This window comes from Bufo bufo, chromosome 8 (genome assembly GCF_905171765.1).
Source record: "Bufo bufo chromosome 8, aBufBuf1.1, whole genome shotgun sequence".
Lineage (NCBI taxonomy): Eukaryota > Metazoa > Chordata > Amphibia > Anura > Bufonidae > Bufo > Bufo bufo.
Genome location: NC_053396.1, coordinates 229,767,787 through 229,789,574, shown reverse-complemented (window position 1 = coordinate 229,789,574; position 21,788 = coordinate 229,767,787). Strand labels below are relative to the sequence as shown.

Genomic DNA, 21,788 nt, shown 5'->3' with positions numbered 1-21,788 from the left:
TAATGCCCCCTGCAGTTATATTCCTCCCTTTAGAACTGTACAAGAAAGATGGTTTGCATCTTTCTCTCAAGGGAATGAATGTCCTCGGTGAACAGTTCAAAGTATTTGCTAAGGAGCATTTAAACTAGGAAAGGGGGGCAAAAGAGTGATAATCCAGCAGTCCGACTGCCCCCCGGAACAATGCCAGAAGATGCCAGTAGCACAAAGGTTAAGAAATGAGAAGCTCGGAGTCTTGTCTACAAATGCTCGCAGTCTAGGGAATAAGATCAATGAACTTGAGGCTATAATGGCATCTGAGAATATAGATGTAGTGGCTGTTACTGAGACGTGGTTCAATGGGAGTAATGACTGGGATATAACAATACCAGGGTTCTCTCTATATAGGAAAGACAGAGAAGGCAAGAAGGGGGAGGGGTGGCCCTGTATGTGAAAGATAGCATAAAATCTAATTTGATACAAGTTAGCGAGAACAATTTAGAGTCAGTTTGGGTTACCTTGCAGCTTGATAATCATAAGGTAACTCGTGTAGGTGTGATATATAGACCACCTAGCCAAGTCAAAGAATTAGATGATCTACTAGTTGAGGAAATAGCTAAAATAGCAATGAAAGGGGAAGTTATCATTATGGGAGACTTCAATCTTCCAGATGTAAACTGGAAAACCAAAATAGCTAGTTCTGCCAAGAGTACAGATATTCTAAACTCCCTACTGGGATTATCTCTACAGCAAGTAGTGGAGGAGCCAACCCGGAAGGAGGCCATTGTAGATTTAGTATTCACAAATGGGAATTTGGTATCTGATATTACTGTAGGGGAAAGCTTGGGATCTAGTGATCACCAGTCAGTGTGGTTTACTTTAAGTACAGTGACTGAGTCACACCACACAAAAACAAAAGTTTTAGATTTTAGAAAAACTGACTTTTCTAAAATTAGATTAGTGGTATACGAGTCCCTTTCAGATTGGAACAGTTTCTATGGAGTCCAGGAGAAATGGGACTACTTAAAAGTGGCACTATAGAAGGCAACAGAAGATTGTATTAGGCTTGTCAGTAAAAGCAAAAAAAGGAAGAGACCACTGTGGTACTCAGCAGAAGTGGCCAAAATCATTAAAAACAAAAAGATAGCATTTAGGAATTATAAAAACGAGGATGACAGGGAAATTTATAAGATTAGGCAGAGAGAGGCCAAACAAGTTATAAGAGCTTCTAAAGCACAGGCAGAAGAGAAATGAGCTCAGTCAGGGAAAAAAGGCGATAAGGCATTCTTCAGATACATAAATGAAAAAAGGAAACTAAAACAAGGAATTACCAAATTATAAACCAAAGAAGGAAGGTATATGGAAGACGATAAAGAACTAGCTGACGGCCTCAATGAATACTTCTGCTCAGTTTATACAAAGGAAAATGAAGGAAAAGGACCTCAGTTAGGAAGGAAGACTAATGAATCTTTTGATGCATGTGTCTTTACAGAGGAAGAGGTTCTGAGTCAGCTGTCTAAAATTAATACAAATAAGTCACAGGGGCCTGATGGGATACACCCAAAGCTATTAAAAGAGCTCAGCGGCGAACTAGCAACACCATTAACAGATTTATTTAACCAATCACTGGTAACAGGAGTCGTCCCAGAAGATTGGAAATGAGCAAATGTTGTGCCCATTCACAAGAAAGGTAGTAGGGAGGAATTGGGCAACTATAGGCCAGTAAGCCTGACATCAATAGTGGGGAAACTAATGGAAACCATACTTAAGGAGAGGATTGTGGACCATCTAAAATCCCATGGATTGAAAGATGAAAAACAGCATGGGTTTACTTCAGGGAGATCAGGTCAAACTAATCTTATTGATTTCTTTGATTGGGTGACTAAAATAATAGATGGAGGAGGTGCAGTAGACATCGCTTATCTGGACTTTAGTAAGGCTTTTGATACTGTCCCACATAGAAGGCTTATCAATAAATTGCAGTATTTGGGCTTAAACTCCCATATTGTGGAATGGATTAGGCAGTGGCTGAGGGACAGACAGCAGAGGGTTGTAGTCAATGGAGTATATTCAGACCAAGGTCTTGTTACCAGTGGGGTACCTCAGGGATCTGTTCTGGGACCCATATTGTTTAATATCTTTATCAGCGACATTGCAGAAGGCCTCGATGGTAAGGTGTGTATTTTTACTGATGACACAAAGATGTGTAACAGGGTTGATGTTCCTGGAGGGATACACCAAATGGAAAAGGATTTAGGAAAACTAGAGGAACGGTCAAAAATCTGGCAACTAAAATGTAATGTTGATAAGTGCAAGATAATGCACCTGGGGCGTAAAACCCAAGAGCAGAATATACAATCAGTGACACAGTCCTGACCTCAGTATCTGAGGAAAGGGATTTAGGGGTCATTATTTCAGAAGACTTAAAGGTAGGCAGACCATGTCACAGAGCAGCAGGAGATGCTAGCAGAATGCTGGGGTGTATAGGGAGAGGCATTACCAGTAGACAGAGGGGGGGCGCTCATGCCGCTCTACAGAGCACTAGTGAGACCTTACAGGTCCTTCTCAGCCATTGCCTTCAGCACAGATCACATGACTGTGATGTCATCACAGGTCCTTCAGCGCTTCCAGTGCATTCCTGAAGACTTACAGTTGTATCTGTCTGGCAAGCAGGACATCAGGGGCCTGGGACAAAACATCAGGGGCTCGGGACAACACATCAGGGGCCCAGGACAACACATCAGGGGCCCAGGACAACACATCAGGGGCCCAGGACAGCACATCAGGGGCCCAGGACAAAACATCAGGGACCCAGGCCCCGAATATTTTCACCTAGCAATGACCCTGACTCTGACCCTTCTGTCCTGGGGTTATCGTCCTGCAGCGGATCTGGACGGAGACACTTTTCGTGCCTTTAAGGAGTCTCCATAGATTCATGACTTACTGTCCGCATACTGTGTGACATTGTGACGCCATACTGTGTGATCTTGTGCCGCCATACTGTGTGACCTTGTGACGCCATACTGTGTGATCTTGTGCCGCCATACTGTGTGACCTTGTGACGCCATACTGTGTGACCTTGTGACACCATACTGTGTGACCTTGTGACGCCATACTGTGTGATCTTGTGCCGCCATACTGTGTGACATTGTGACACCATACTGTGTGATCTTGTGCCGCCATACTGTGTGATCTTGTGCCGCCATACTGTGTGACCTTGTGACGCCATACTGTGTGACATTGTGACGCTATACTGTGTGACCTTGTGACGCCATACTGTGTGATCTTGTGACGCCATACTGTGTGACCTTGTGACGCCATACTGTGTGACCTTGTGACGCCATACTGTGTGATCTTGTGACGCCATACTGTGTGACCTTGTGACGCCATACTGTGTGATCTTGTGCCGGCATACTGTGTGACCTTGTGACGCCATACTGTGTGATCTTGTGACGCCATACTGTGTGATCTTGTGACGCCATACTGTGTGACCTTGTGACGCCATACTGTGTGACCTTGTGACGCCATACTGTGTGATCTTGTGCCGGCATACTGTGTGACCTTGTGACGCCATACTGTGTGATCTTGTGCCGCCATACTGTGTGATCTTGTGACGCCATACTGTGTGACCTTGTGACGCCATACTGTGTGACATACTGTGTGACCTTGTGCCGCCATACTGTGTGACCTTGTGCCGCCATACTGTGTGACCTTGTGACGCCATACTGTGTGACCTTGTGCCGCCATACTGCGTGACCTTGTGCCGCCATACTGTGTGACCTTGTGACGCCATACTGTGTGACCTTGTGCCGCCATACTGTGTGACCTTGTGACGCCATACTGTGTGACATTGTGACGCCATACTGTGTGATCTTGTGCTGCCATACTGTGTGATCTTGTGCCGCCATACTGTGTGACATTGTGACGCCATACTGTGTGACCTTGTGACGCCATACTGTGTGACCTTGTGCCGGCATACTGTGTGACCTTGTGACGCCATACTGTGTGACATACTGTGTGACCTTGTGCCACCATACTGTGTGATCTTGTGACGCCATACTGTGTGATCTTGTGCCGCCATACTGTGTGACCTTGTGACGCCATACTGTGTGACATTGTGACGCCATTCTGTGTGATCTTGTGACTCCATACTGTGTGATCTTGTGCCGCCATACTGTGTGATCTTGTGCCGCCATACTGTGTGATCTTGTGACGCCATACTGTGTGATCTTGTGACGCCATACTGTGTGATCTTGTGACGCCATACTGTGTGATCTTGTGACGCCATACTGTGTGACCTTGTGCCGCCATACTGTGTGACCTTGTGCCGCCATACTGTGTGACCTTGTGACGCCATACTGTGTGACCTTGTGACGCCATACTGTGTGATCTTGTGACGCCATACTGTGTGATCTTGTGACGCCATACTGTGTGATCTTGTGCCGCCATACTGTGTGATCTTGTGACGCCATACTGTGTGATCTTGTGACGCCATACTGTGTGACATTGTGCCGGCATACTGTGTGATCTTGTGACGCCATACTGTGTGATCTTGTGACGCCATACTGTGTGATCTTGTGACGCCATACTGTGTGACCTTGTGACGCCATACTGTGTGACCTTGTGACGCCATACTGTGTGACCTTGTGACGCCATACTGTGTGACCTTGTGACGCCATACTGTGTGACCTTGTGACGCCATACTGTGTGACCTTGTGACGCCATACTGTGTGATCTTGTGCCGGCATACTGTGTGATCTTGTGACGCCATACTGTGTGACATTGTGCCGCCATACTGTGTGATCTTGTGACGCCATACTGTGTGACCTTGTGACGCCATACTGTGTGATCTTGTGACGCCATACTGTGTGACCTTGTGACGCCATACTGTGTGACCTTGTGACGCCATACTGTGTGACCTTGTGACGCCATACTGTGTGATCTTGTGACGCCATACTGTGTGATCTTGTGACGCCATACTGTGTGACCTTGTGACGACATACTGTGTGACCTTGTGACGCCATACTGTGTGATCTTGTGCCGCCCTACTGTGTTATCTTGTGCCGCCATACTGTGTGATCTTGTGCCGCCATACTGTGTGATCTTGTGCCGCCATTCTGTGTGATCTTGTGCCGCCATACTGTGTGATCTTGTGCCGGCATACTGTGTGATCTTGTGCCGCCATACTGTGTGACCTTGTGACGCCATACTGTGTGATCTTGTGATGCCATACTGTGTGACCTTGTGACGCCATACTGTGTGACCTTGTGACGCCATACTGTGTGACCTTGTGACGCCATACTGTGTGACCTTGTGCCGCCATACTGTGTGACCTTGTGACGCCATACTGTGTGATCTTGTGCCGCCATACTGTGTGATCTTGTGACGCCATACTGTGTGATCTTGTGCCGCCATACTGTGTGATCTTGTGCCACCATACTGTGTGACCTTGTGCCGCCATACTGTGTGACCTTGTGACGCCATACTGTGTGATCTTGTGCCGGCATACTGTGTGACCTTGTGACGCCATACTGTGTGACCTTGTGACGCCATACTGTGTGACCTTGTGACGCCATACTGTGTGACCTTGTGACGGCATACTGTGTGACCTTGTGCCGCCATACTGTGTGATCTTGTGACGCCATACTGTGTGACCTTGTGACGCCATACTGTGTGATCTTGTGCCGGCATACTGTGTGACCTTGTGACGCCATACTGTGTGACCTTGTGCCGCCATACTGTGTGACCTTGTGACGCCATACTGTGTGACCTTGTGACGCCATACTGTGTGACCTTGTGACGCCATACTGTGTGACCTTGTGACGCCATACTGTGTGACCTTGTGACGGCATACTGTGTGACCTTGTGCCGCCATACTGTGTGATCTTGTGACGCCATACTGTGTGACCTTGTGACGCCATACTGTGTGATCTTGTGCCGGCATACTGTGTGACCTTGTGACGCCATACTGTGTGACCTTGTGCCGCCATACTGTGTGACCTTGTGACGCCATACTGTGTGACCTTGTGACGCCATACTGTGTGATCTTGTGACGCCATACTGTGTGACCTTGTGACGCCATACTGTGTGATCTTGTGCCGCCATACTGTGTGACCTTGTGACGCCATACTGTGTGACCTTGTGACGCCATACTGTGTGATCTTGTGACGCCATACTGTGTGATCTTGTGCCGGCATACTGTGTGATCTTGTGACGCCATACTGTGTGATCTTGTGACGCCATACTGTGTGATCTTGTGACGCCATACTGTGTGACCTTGTGACGCCATACTGTGTGATCTTGTGCTGGCATACTGTGTGACCTTGTGCCGCCATACTGTGTGATCTTGTGCCGCCATACTGTGTGATCTTGTGACGCCATACTGTGTGACCTTGTGACGCCATACTGTGTGATCTTGTGACGCCATACTGTGTGATCTTGTGACGCCATACTGTGTGATCTTGTGCCGCCATACTGTGTGATCTTGTGACGCCATACTGTGTGATCTTGTGACGCCATACTGTGTGATCTTGTGACACCATACTGTGTGACCTTGTGACGCCATACTGTGTGACCTTGTGACGCCATACTGTGTGATCTTGTGACGCCATACTGTGTGATCTTGTGACGCCATACTGTGTGATCTTGTGACGCCATACTGTGTGACCTTGTGACGCCATACTGTGTGATCTTGTGACACCATACTGTGTGATCTTGTGACGCCATACTGTGTGACCTTGTGACGCCATACTGTGTGACCTTGTGACGCCATACTGTGTGATCTTGTGACGCCATACTGTGTGATCTTGTGACGCCATACTGTGTGACCTTGTGACGCCATACTGTGTGATCTTGTGACGCCATACTGTGTGACCTTGTGCCGCCATACTGTGTGACCTTGTGACGCCATACTGTGTGACCTTGTGACGCCATACTGTGTGACATTGTGCTGGCATACTGTGTGATCTTGTGCCGCCATACTGTGTGATCTTGTGACGCCATACTGTGTGATCTTGTGCCGCCATACTGTGTGATCTTGTGCCGGCATACTGTGTGACCTTGTGACGCCATACTGTGTGATCTTGTGACGCCATACTGTGTGACCTTGTGCCGCCATACTGTGTGACCTTGTGACGCCATACTGGATGACCTTGTGACGCCATACTGTGTGACCTTGTGACGCCATACTGTATGACCTTGTGACGCCATACTGTGTGACCTTGTGACGCCATACTGTGTGATCTTGTGACGCCATACTGTGTGATCTTGTGACGCCATACTGTGTGATCTTGTGACGCCATACTGTGTGATCTTGTGCCGCCATACTGTGTGATCTTGTGACGCCATACTGTGTGACATTGTGCCGGCATACTGTGTGATCTTGTGACGCCATACTGTGTGATCTTGTGCCGCCATACTGTGTGATCTTGTGACGCCATACTGTGTGATCTTGTGACGCCATACTGTGTGATCTTGTGACGTCATACTGTGTGACCTTGTGACGCCATACTGTGTGACCTTGTGACGCCATACTGTGTGACCTTGTGCCGCCATACTGTGTGATCTTGTGCCGGCATACTGTGTGATCTTGTGACGCCATACTGTGTGACCTTGTGACGCGATACTGTGTGATCTTGTGACGCCATACTGTGTGACATTGTGCCGGCATACTGTGTGACCTTGTGACGCCATACTGTGTGACCTTGTGACGCCATACTGTGTGATCTTGTGCCGCCATACTGTGTGACCTTGTGCCACCATACTGTGTGACCTTGTGACGCCATACTGTGTGACCTTGTGACGCCATACTGTGTGACCTTGTGACGACATACTGTGTGACCTTGTGACGCCATACTGTGTGATCTTGTGCCGCCCTACTGTGTTATCTTGTGCCGCCATACTGTGTGATCTTGTGCCGCCATACTGTGTGATCTTGTGCCGCCATTCTGTGTGATCTTGTGCCGCCATACTGTGTGATCTTGTGCCGCCATACTGTGTGATCTTGTGACGCCATACTGTGTGACCTTGTGACGCCATACTGTGTGACCTTGTGACGCCATACTGTGTGACCTTGTGACGCCATACTGTGTGACCTTGTGCCGCCATACTGTGTGACCTTGTGACGCCATACTGTGTGATCTTGTGCCGCCATACTGTGTGACCTTGTGACGCCATACTGTGTGACCTTGTGACGCCATACTGTGTGACCTTGTGACGCCATACTGTGTGACCTTGTGACGCCATACTGTGTGACCTTGTGCCGCCATACTGTGTGACCTTGTGACGCCATACTGTGTGATCTTGTGCCGCCATACTGTGTGATCTTGTGCCGCCATACTGTGTGATCTTGTGCCGGCATACTGTGTGATCTTGTGCCGCCATACTGTGTGATCTTGTGACGCCATACTGTGTGATCTTGTGACGCCATACTGTGTGATCTTGTGACGCCATACTGTGTGATCTTGTGACGCCATACTGTGTGATCTTGTGACGCCATACTGAGGGGCGCAGCCATGATGAACTCCCATCTGTCTCCATAGATACGTCTATCACAGCTCCCAGTGGATGGTCGCCGGAAACACGGAGAATTCCTGCCTCTCCCCCCGCCTGTACGTGCACTCCGACTCCCCCTGCTCCGGGGAGACCTGGATGAGACAGGTCATCAGCTTCGACCGAGTCAAACTCACCAATAACGAGATGGACGACAAAGGACATGTAGGTGTGGAGCACGGGTACTTACCTCTCTGCATATGTAGCATTATAGATACTGTATGACCCTGTATATACCGTATATCTATACCGGAGCCGTACACATACTGTATGACCCTGTATATACCGTATATCTATACCGGAGCCGTACACACACTGTATGACCCTGTATATACTGTATATCGATACCGGAGCCGTACACACACTGTATGACCCTGTATATACCGTATATATATATACACCAGAGCCGTACACATACTGTATGACCCTGTATATACCGTATATCTATATACACCGGAGCCGTACACATACTGTATGACCCTGTATATACCGTATATCTATACCGGAGCCGTACACATACTGTATGACCCTGTATATACCGTATATATATATACACCAGAGCCGTACACATACTGTATGACCCTGTATATACTGTATATCTATATACACCGGAGCCGTACACATACTGTATGACCCTGTATATACCGTATATCTATATACACCGGAGCCGTACACATACTGTATGACCCTGTATATACCGTATATCTATATACACCAGAGCCGTACACATACTGTATGACCCTGTATATACTGTATATCTATATACACCGGAGCCGTACACATACTGTATGACCCTGTATATACCGTATATCTATATACACCAGAGCCGTACACATACTGTATTACCCTGTATATACCGTGTATCTATATACACCGGAGCCGTACACATACTGTATGACCCTGTATATACCGTATATCTATACCGGAGCCGTACACATACTGTATGACCCTGTATATACCGTATATCTATATACACCGGAGCCGTACACATACTGTATGACCCTGTATATACCGTATATCTATATACACCGGAGCCGTACACATACTGTATGACCCTGTATATACCGTATATCTATATACACCAGAGCCGTACACATACTGTATGACCCTGTATATACCGTATATCTATACCGGAGCTGTACACATACTGTATGACCCTGTATATACCGTATATCTATACCGGAGCCGTACACATACTGTATGACCCTGTATATACCGTATATCTATATACACCGGAGCCGTACACATACTGTATGACCCTGTATATACCGTATATCTATATACACCGGAGCCGTACACATACTGTATGACCCTGTATATACCGTATATCTATATACACTGGAGCCGTACACATACTGTATGACCCTGTATATACCGTATATCTATATACACCGGAGCCGTACACATACTGTATGACCCTGTATATACCGTATATCTATATACACCGGAGCCGTACACATACTGTATGACCCTGTATATACCATATATCTATATACACTAGAGCCGTACACATACTGTATGACCCTGTATATACCGTATATCTATATACACCAGAGCCGTACACATATTGTATGACCCTGTATATACCGTATATCTATACCGGAGCCGTACACATACTGTATGACCCTGTATATACCGTATATCTATATACACCGGAGCCGTACACATACTGTATGACCCTGTATATACTGTATATCTATATACACTGGAGCCGTACACATACTGTATGACCCTGTATATACCGTATATCTATATACACCGGAGCCGTACACATACTGTATGACCCTGTATATACCGTATATCTATATACACCGGAGCCGTACACATACTGTATGACCCTGTATATACCGTATATATATATATACCGGAGCCGTACACATACTGTATGACCCTGTATATACCGTATATCTATACCGGAGCCGTACACACACTGTATGACCCTGTATATACCGTATATCTATACCGGAGCCGTACACATACTGTATGACCCTGTATAGACCGTATATCTATACCGGAGCCGTACACATACTGTATGACCCTGTATATACTGTATATCTATATACACCGGAGCCGTACACACACTGTATGACCCTGTATATACCGTATATCTATATACACCGGAGCCGTACACATACTGTATGACCCTGTATATACTGTATATCTATATACACCGGAGCCGTACACATACTGTATGACCCTGTATATACCGTATATCTATATACACCGGAGCCGTACACATACTGTATGACCCTGTATATACCGTATATCTATATACACCGGAGCCGTACACATACTGTATGACCCTGTATATACCGTATATCTATATACACCGGAGCCGTACACATACTGTATGACCCTGTATATACCGTATATCAATACCGGAGCCGTACACACACTGTATGACCCTGTATATACCGTATATCTATATACACCGGAGCCGTACACATACTGTATGACCCTGTATATACCGTATATCTATATACACCGGAGCCGTACACATACTGTATGACCCTGTATATACCGTATATCTATATACACCGGAGCCGTACACATACTGTATGACCCTGTATATACCGTATATCTATATACACCGGAGCCGTACACATACTGTATGACCCTGTATATACCGTATATCTATATACACCGGAGCCGTACACATACTGTATGACCCTGTATATACCGTATATCTATATACACCGGAGCCGTACACATACTGTATGACCCTGTATATACCGTATATCTATATACACCGGAGCCGTACACATACTGTATGACCCTGTATATACCGTATATCTATATACACCGGAGCCGTACACACACTGTATGGCAGCGCGTCCTGCAGCATTGATCTTTTCACATCGCTACGCTAATTAAATAACCGCCTTTAGATCCCAGCGACCCCGGAGTCAGCGCCAGAGCCTCCTGTCACAATTATCATTTCCTGCTCCTCTCGAATGAAACCGAACTCTGCACGAAAAATCAGATCTTTATCTCCCTGAAGATACCGCCCGACATCTGCGCCCCCGATATAATGCAGTGCAGAGCACCACGTCACCGGCCTCCACGCCTGACCTGATGTGTAATCACCATGAAGCCCTCAGGAAGGGCGGCGCGCTCCCCTACGTAACCCCTCACTTCTTAGCAGACTTTTATTTGTTCCTCGCAATTTCCAAGATCTCTGCTTGCTGTCAGGGAAGATGAATATGCACTACGTCCCATAACAGGCTGAAAACCTGCTCTGACCTAGCTGCGCTCACACAGCTGAGGGTTTGTTACAATTATATTCAGTACCGAGATCCTCTTGGTGCTGGAACGTCCTGATAGTTTGTCATAGTGTATCAGTGATGGTGAAATGTATCCGCCTGGAGTCAACAGGAGATTGTCTGGCCGGATAGGCTGTGCGAGCTGTGTGGATATGTGCTGGGGTGACGTCAACCTCCAGTGGAAGGCTGTGGTGTATGCCGTCATATAGTGACCATTGTAATGTAAAGCCGTATGGTATTCCTGTGTGGCCCGGGCTCTTCATCCCAACACGTGCGTTTAACGGGGGTAAGTCTCTGGGGTTACAGATATAAGCAATAACTCCTGGGTGTGGCCCTTCCTCCAGCCGGGCCCCCAGTGTATGTGCAGTGTAACACGTACATTATGGGCACATCCCGGTGACTTGCGTGCACTGCCGGAGGAGGCATTTATGAGTTTCTTCCTGGATAGATCCCTGAACGTGACACGTCTTGTTGGGATGAGGGGCCCGGGCCATACAGGGCAATGTCAGCCTGGGGACAGGTTCTGGGGGGGTCCCCTTGTCCAGCATAGCTCCCCCTGTGTAGATTTGTGATACAGCGGTCCCGCCCAGCCTCAGGCGGACAAACCATCACTGCTACCGACACGGGACGACCTAAAGGTTATATTCTTACTCGGCGAGTTGGGGGGGGGGGAGGGGAGTTACCAGGTCCCTCTGCAGACCGTGAGGTACCAGTAGTTCATCTGATTGCACACGGATGTCACCCATGTGCCATCTGCATCCGTGTGGGGGCTCCCCAAATTGTAGAACATGTCCTTTTCTGCTCCGTTTTTTGGCCAAGAAAAGTGATTTCTACTGATGAAAGTGAGAAAATTGCGGAACGCACAATGCATACGGTTGTGAGCATGAGGCCTGAAAAATGTATCTCCACACCTACCACTTGGGGGTCACCAGTGGCCACTATTTTGGTCTTCAGTGGGTAAGGTGCCCCATGCATAGGCTGTTTTCAGCATTTTTGGAAGCCTTAAGATTGAGACGCAGAGTGCACTGAGCCGCCTAACTCGGGTAACTGGTATATGATTAAAGCCCTAAAATCATTGTAATTCTAACCTTATTTGTTTTATGCCTCATAAAGCATAATTTCCAGGCAACATTTCCTTAGGGACGGGACTTAGTTGTCACATGACCATACACCTGTGGGAGGAGCTGGACAATAGGTATCATAGTGATGCTGTCACGGCGGGCGTGCACTCAGAATCACAGAAAACCCACCAACCAGGCTCTGGGCAAGAGACAGGGGAAGGGTCACCTCCTAGCTAATCCCTGACCTCTCTCCCTGCACTGCTCAGCCCACCTACAGACCTTTAAGGTAGTTGTGAGGTGTCCCCGTGCCTGGGCTGACAAAACCCAAACTTCCCTGAGATGGTGAAGGGAACCCCGAAAGAACTCTCGAGTCGAGAATCCTGGAGATCTCAAACTCCAAGTTTCCCTCGACCAGAACCGGAGGAGGAGGCAATGGCGATGGTTCCACCGGTCTCACGTATTTTTTTAGTAAAGACCTGTGGAACACATCATGGATCCTCCAAGTCTGCGGAAGATCCAGCCGAAACGCCACAGGATTGATCACCGCAGATATTTTATACGGACCAATAAATCTAGGACCCAGTTTCCAAGATGGCACTCTCAATTTGATATTCTTAGTGGACAACCACACCAGATCACCCACACACAGGTCCGGACCAGTCACACGTCTCTTGTCAGCCATTCGTTTATACCTCTCACCCATCCTCTCCAAATTCCCTTGAATCCTCCGCCAGATGGAGGATAAAGCAGAAGAGAATCTCTCCTCCTCTGGCATCCCAGAGGAACCAGACCCAGAAAAGGTACCAAACTGAGGATGGAAACCGTATGCGCCAAAAAATGGCGACTTACCCGTGGACTCCTGCCTACGGTTATTCAATGCAAATTCTACTAAGGACAAGAATGAGGACCAGTCCTCCTGATTCTCAACCACAAAGCACCTCAAGTAGGTCTCCAGGTTTTGATTAGTACGCTCCGTCTGACCATTCGACTGCGGATGAAAAGCCGAAGAGAATGAAAGTTGAATGCCAAGCCGAGAGCAGAACCCCCTCCAAAACCTGGAGACAAACTGCGTGCCCCTATCAGAGACCACGTCCGAAGGAATACCATGCAATTTCACAATATTATCCACAAAAATCTGCGCAAGAGTCTTAGCGTTAGGCAGACTAGTTAATGATATAAAGTGAGCCATTTTACTGAAACGGTCAACTACCACCAAAATCACTGTTCTCCCGGAGGAACTCGGCAAATCCGTAATAAAGTCCATAGACAAATGCGTCCAAGGACGAGACGGAATAGACAATGGAAGAAGTGAACCAGCCGGTCGAGTATGAGCAACCTTTGACCGAGCGCAGGTTTCACAAGCTGTCACGTAATTCTCAATGCTCTTACGTAACCCTGGCCACCAGAACCTCCAGGATACTAGATCACAGGTGGACTTACCACCAGGATGTCCAGCGAGAACAGTATCGCGATGTTCCTTGAACACCTTGTATCGCAGGCCCTCAGGAACAAACAACCTCCCTGGGAGACAAGAACCAGGAGCCCCCTCCTGAGCTCCCAACACCTCCATCTCCAATTCAGGGTACAGAGCGGAGACCACCACCCCATCCGCCAAAATCGGCGCCGGATCTTCTGAATCACCTCCCCCAGGAAAGCAGCGAGACAAGGCATCCGCCTTGACGTTCTTGACCCCTGGGCGAAAGGTAACCACAAAATTGAACCTGGTAAAAAACAGTGACCATCTGGCCTGCCTACGGTTCAGACGCTTGGCAGATTGCAGGTAAGCCAAATTCTTATGGTCAGGTTACACCGTAACGGGGTGAGACGCCCCCTCTAACCAGTGACGCAATTCCTCAAAGGCCAACTTGATAGCCAACAACTCTCTATCTCCAACATCATAATTCCTCTCGGCGACCGAGAGCTTCTTGGAGAAGAAGGCACACGGGACCCACTTGCCAGGAGATGAACCCTGAGACAGCACCGCTCCAACCCCCACCTCTGATGCGTCAACCTCCACTACGAATGGCTGAGACACATCGGGCTGCACCAGAATGGGAGCAGACGCAAAACGCTCCTTAATAGCCGAAAAGGCCTGCAATGCCTCATCCGACCAGACAGAGACGTCGACGCCCTTCTTAGTCATATCCGTAAGAGGTTTTACTATGGTAGAATAATTAGAAATAAATTTTCTATAATAATTCGTAAACAACAAAAACCGCATCAAAGCTTTCTGATTCTCAGGTCGGTCCCACTCCAGAACCGCCCGGACCTTTTCGGGGTCCATACGAAAACCGGAATCAGAAAGCATGTATCCCAAGAACGGAAGCTCTTGCACCACAAACAAACATTTCTCCAATTTGGCATACAACTTATTCTCCCAAAGGATCGTCAAAACCTGTCTCACATGATCCTGATGGGTCTTCAGATCAGGAGAATAAATTAAAATGTCATCCAGGTAAACTACTACGAACCTCCCCACCAAATGATGGAAAATGTCATTGACGAATCGCTAAAATACCGCTGGCGCGTTCGTCCACCCAAAAGGCATCACCAGGTTCTCAAAATGACCCTCATGCCTTTTGAAGGCCGTTTTCTACTCATCCCCCTCCTTGATTCTGATCAGATTGTAGGCTCCTCTCAAATCCAACTTGGAGAACACCTTGGCTCCAACAATCTGATCAAAAAGATCAGAGATCAAAGGCAGGGGATATGGATCCCGGACTGTAATACGGTTCAACTCCCGGAAGTCCAAACACGGTCTCAGTGATCCATCCTTTTTCTTTACAAAGAACAAACCTACAGCCACTGGAGACTTAGATGGTCTAATATGGCCCTTTGCCAAACTCTCGGCGACATACTTTCGCATGACCTCTCTCTCGGGTTGAGACAGGTTGTAAAGCCGAGACTTTGGCAACTTGGCGCCAGGAATGAGATTAACTGGACAATCATAATCTCGATGAGGGGGCAATTCCTGAGCCCCACCCTCCGAAAAGACATCCGCAAAATCCGTGAGATACTGAGGTAAAGCCGTAGTGGACACACCAGAGATAGATGTGCCAAGACAATTGTCCGAACAAAACTCGCTCCAACCAATGATTTGTCTCGCTTGCCAGTCTATAATTGGGTTATGTCTAGTCAACCATGGCAACCCCAAAACTATAGGAGCTGGCAAATCCCTCAGGACAAAACAAGAAATAATTTCAGCATGTGAATCACCCACCCTTAACTGAATACCATGAACAATGTGAGTGAGACTCCTTTGAGAAAGAGGGGAAGAATCAATTGCAAAAACACGAATCTTGTTCTCTAACGTGCAAGTACTTAGTCCTAGGTTTTAAAGGAAAAGAAAGTCAATTAGGTTTACCCCAGCACCACAATCAAGGAATACATCAACAAACACATTTTTTGACTCTAGCGCCACCATGAAAGGAGAAAACGGGAACTGCAGGAAGCTTGCATACCTGCCTGCTCCCCCACACCATTCATACTACCAAGTGTGAGGGAGTTTTTTTTTTCTTTTTCTCTTCCACCTGTGGCTTAACATAAGGACAAGAAAAAATAAAATGACCCCTCTTTCCACAATAGTAACATAGATTGTGCACTTTCCTAAAGTCTCTACAATCAGAATGGCAAGATATCTGACCTAACTGCATGGGTTCCTCCCCTACCCCAGAGTAACTCACCCTGGGCAGCAGATGAGACAAAACCACACGCAGGAGGGATCCCCTGCACAGAGGGACCCTTACACCTCTCTCTGATACGTCTATCCAACCGTATAGCCAAAGACATAGCATTCTCCAGAGTATCCGGGTACTCATGAGAAGCCAGGGCATCTTTCAACCTTTCAGATAACCCCTGACAAAACTGACTACGTAACGCGGGGTCGTTCCACCCCGACTCAGTAGCCCATCTCCTAAACTCTGTGCAGTAACCCTCTGCAGTATGTTTACCCTGTAGTAAGTTATGCAATCTCGATTCTGCCATCGAGACCCGATCTGGGTCATTGTAAATCAATCCCAGGGCTTTGAAAAATTCCTCCACCGACCGGAGAGCCAGAGAACCGGGCGGCAGAGAAAAAGCCCAGGATTGCGCGTCCCCTTTAAGCAAAGACATGATGATACCAACCCTCTGATTTTCATTACCTGACGAAAATGGACGCAGTCGAAAATACAATTTACATGACTCTTTAAAGCGGAAAAAATCATCCGTACCCCCTGTAAATTTCTCGGGAAGAGCGACTTTAGGCTCCCCACCAATTTGACCGGTACCTGATGCCAGAACCCTCTGACACTGTGTGACCGAACTACGCAGATCAGCAACCTCTAGGGATAAACCCTGCATGCGGTCAACCAGTGCATCAATTGACGCCATTACAAAACCTCTGAGTGATAGCAGTCACAGTATGGCGGATTATAATGTCACGGCGGGCGTGCACTCAGAATCACAGAAAACCCACCAACCAGGCTCTGGGCGAGAGACAGGGGAAGGGTCACCTCCTAGCTAATCCCTGACCTCTTTCCCTGCACTGCTCAGCCCACCTGCAGACCTTTAAGGTAGGTATGAGATGTCCCCGTGCCTGGGCTGACAAAACCCTAACTTCCCTGAGATGGTGAAGAGTGGAAATAGGAGCAGCCTGCTCGCACAGAACCTGGATGGAAGAGATGACACAAAACAACTAAACCAGAAATCACACTTATCTCTCTGAGCTGGAAAACCTTCCTTTCTAGCTTCCAAGACCACAATGATTAGTATAATCCGCTCAGAGCACTGGGCTGGAGTGCTATTTAAACTAATGACTCCGCCCAGTGCACCTGATGAGAGGCAGATCCAGCACGGCTCCAAAACAACCACTGAACTCGTGCTGCAATCCTGGCCGACCTCCGCACATAGTCAGAGTGGGGCATGACAGATGCAGCCTGAGGATCGGTAAAATTTTAGATGTGACCCAGAAATTACTGCAGCAGATACACTGACGGGCAAAAGGGTAACAGTGTTCTGAACTTTTGACTTTCAGGCTCCATATCTCACCATCCACTACAGCTTCGGACGTGAGACTCCCATCATCCTATAGACAATCCTCTTGGCTATCTGATACATACATTGGACTTGCAACTATATAGCGTATGATTAGTTCTGCAGATTCTTCTCGTGTATCTGCGTTGTTACTGTTTTGCTCCTAAAATTCTAAATTTTTATTTTTAGTATTTTCAGCACTGTCTGAACCCTTCTGGGCATGCTCTCGATTAGATTCCAGCATGTCTCGCCCGAAATCTGTTCCCAGGTCTCTTCTACTCATTCCCAATGTTGGAGCATACTGGTCGACTGGTACGAATACAGCTTTTTCTTCATCTCTACCCACAAGTGTTGGATTGGGTTGAGGTCCGGGGACTGTGGGGGCCGATCCAGCACCTCTACTTCATTGTCATTGAGGCATATCTTCTCCAATCTCACCTTATGCTTCGGGTCGTTGTCCTGCTGGAACACTATGTTGTTCTTTTCATACCCATAGTACTCGAGTGTATGAAGTAACTCGTCTTGTAGCATACTCACATACAGCTCAGCATTGAGACCACCATCGATCCTGGTCAAGTATCCAACGCCTTTAGCTGTGAAACATCCCCATATCTTCAGGCTTCCTCCACCCAACTTGACAGTTCCTTCAAGATCTCGATCCGTTAGCCCCTTTTCCTTGATTCTTCCGACTTGTTGACTTCGATATTTTGCCGGGACGTCCACCTCTTGACTTTGGAATAGATGGACGGACTTCATGTCGTATTCTTCTAGCTGTCATGGCCTCACATGATGCAGTTTGGAGATTTTCTTGGCCGAAATACCGCTATCGATGAGCTGGATGATGCTGCTACTCTTTTATGGCGGCTCCTGGATCTGAACCAGTGACCTTTCACTTGGGAATCAACCTAATAACGCACAGATCTATCAGGGAATGTGAGGACAGGTTGTAATTTGTAGTCTACAAGAAGAAGAAGATTGTTCCACCACCAGGAGCAGAACAGGAACAATGCAGTCACATGAGAAGAATCTGCAGAACTAATCATATGCTGAATAGAACAAGTCCAATGTATATTAAGTATAAGAAGGCAGCACTCCAACAGTTCAGTGAAAGAAAGTGGATGGTTTAGTAACCCATCCAGCAGCAACGTTTCAGCTCTACTCAATGGAGCCTTTGTCAAGCTGTAGTGACAGGTGCAAAGTGCAATACATATATAGCAAACCCAATAACAAATTGTGATTCCATGATTATACAAAAAATTTTCCAATATAAAAGTGTACAATTTCATCTTATCCATGAAATAATTCATCATCTTCATTCCGTGATTTGTAAAAGTGTCTATAATAAAGATATCCACATACAATCCATATTGTATCCATGATTGGTGAAGGGACGTGATTATGATATAAAAAAAAAATCTGGTGTACATGATGTGTTCAATAAAAACTAATAAAAAAACGTTGAGCAGTCTCACATGGTGCCGGTGAAGAACCCAACATCCGATTTAACCAGTCTATCCTCCAAATTACCGTTTATCTGATAGGAACAGAGAGGAGGGGTCTTAAATTCCTCTATGTTCTCAAAATTACTGGTTAATATCTTCCAGTGTTTTCTCAAAATAGATATAATTTGTGGACTTTCTACACAAACGGAATTCGTGGGAGAGGATCTCTGACTTTAGTTGGATCTTTTTTAACCTCACTCTTATCTACAGCTTTAATTTTGGATACAAATTTCAATATCAATTTTTTGGGGTAACCCCTGGAGCGAAATTTGCTGCTCATTTCTGATAATCTAGTATCCAAAAGGGATTCATCCTGGACTATCCCTTTCATCCACAGTAGTTGACTGAATGGAAGGGATTTTATCATAGGGCGTGGATGGTGACCCTCATACCTTAATAAAGTGTTCTTGTCAGTCGATTTCACATATAGATCAGTGTTTAGAGAGTGATCGGGAATATTAATCTCTGTATCAAGGAACTGGATCTTATCTTCTGAATAGGTCAAAGTAAATTTGACACAAGGGTCAATGGAGTTTAAGTAGGAGTGGAACGCCATGAGGTCCTCTGCGGCGCCCACCCACACCAAGAAAACGTTGTCTATGTAACGCCACCACCCCAGAACTCGGCTGAAGTGGTGGCTCACATAGACTAAGATGGGATATGTATATATTAGCATAAGTGGGCGGCACATTGGACCCCATGGCGGTCCCCCGCATCTGAATAAAGTAATCATTCTGAAATATAAAATAATTCCTCGTGAGGATAAATCTCAACATCGAGACAAAAGTCCAATGTATGTATGAGATGATTGTCTATAAGATGATGGGAGTCTTACATCTGAAGCTGTAGTGGATGGTGAGATATGGAGCCTGGAAGTCAGAAGTTCTAAACATTGTTACCCTTTTACCAGTGTATTACACAGTCTATACATACAATGGGGGAGGATTGACGGGGGACTGGGTTCCCCTTTAATTGCTCTGAGTTCTTGCACTGAGGTCCTGTGATCATTCAGGAGCATTAGACGCATTTTCTGGGTCATTCCCATGTTTTGGGCTGTGAGCGGTTTCTGCTGAGATACTGAACAGTGAAATTATTGTCCCATGTCTATAGATCATTCTGCAGTCGATGCATAAGTATAAGCCCCGGGTCCACGTCATCCTCCAAGACTCCAGCTTTGACCAGATCCAGTCTCTGCCGGAAGAAGGGGTGAAGACATTTTCATTCAAGGAAACAGAGTTCACCACAGTGACGGCATACCAGAACCAGCAGGTGGGGGCACACTGTACTGTCATACTGGGAGTGGGCAGAGGGTGCAGAATGGGAGTTTACTACAAATGCCAGAGAACCCTGCACCATAATACACCCAGAAGAAATCAAGGACCATCCACAATATTACATTACCAGGATCTGAAGTGTTTTATTTTCTCCATAGATAACCAAGTTGAAGATTGACAGAAATCCATTTGCTAAAGGCTTCAGAGACCCAGGAAGGAACAGGTAATAACTAGAGTAATACCGACCCCTATATGTAGGTGTATAACTGATATAATACTGCTCGTATGTACAAGAATATAACTACTATAATACTGCCTCCTATGTACAAGAATATAACTACTATAATACTGCTCATATGTACAAGAATATAACTACTATAATACTGCCTCCCATATACAAGAATATAACTACTATAATACTGCTCCTATGTACAAGAATATAACTACTATAATACTGCTCCTATGTACAAGAATATAACTACTATAATACTGCTCCTATGTACAAGAATATAACTACTATATTACTGCTCCTATGTACAAGAATATAACTACTATAATACTGCTCCTATGTACAAGAATATAACTACTATAATACTGCTCCTATGTACAAGAATATAACTACTATATTACTGCTCCTATGTACAAGAATATAACTACTATAATACTGCTCCTATGTACAAGAATATAACTACTATAATACTGCTCCTATGTACAAGAATATAACTACTATAATACTGCTCCTATGTACAAGAATATAACTACTATAATACTGCTCATATGTACAAGAATATAACTACTATAATACTGCTTCTATGTACAGGAATATAACTACTATAATACTGCTCCTATGTACAAGAATATAACTACTATAATACTGCCTCCTATATACAAGAATATAACTACTATAATACTGCTCCTATGTACAAGAATATAACTACTATAATACTTCTCCTATGTACAAGAATATAACTACTGTAATACTGCCTCCTATGTACAAGAATATAACTACTATAATACTGCTCCTATGTACAAGAATATAACTACTATATTACTGCCTCCTATGTACAGGAATATAACTACTATAATACTGCTCCTATGTACAAGAATATAACTACTATAATACTGCTCCTATGTACAAGAATATAACTA

The 21,788-nt window shown here is 46.1% G+C and overlaps 1 protein-coding gene across 1 annotated transcript in view; it reads left to right on the top strand.

The window, feature by feature from the left end:
• TBX22 (T-box transcription factor 22) overlaps nucleotides 1-21,788 on the top strand; it is an 88,069-nt gene that overhangs the window by 52,502 nt on the left and 13,779 nt on the right. The window contains exons 3-5 of the mRNA XM_040406443.1: nucleotides 8,517-8,691; nucleotides 20,476-20,634; nucleotides 20,798-20,862. Coding sequence (XP_040262377.1) covers nucleotides 8,517-8,691; nucleotides 20,476-20,634; nucleotides 20,798-20,862 — 399 coding nt within the window. The remainder of the gene's footprint in view (nucleotides 1-8,516; nucleotides 8,692-20,475; nucleotides 20,635-20,797; nucleotides 20,863-21,788) is intronic.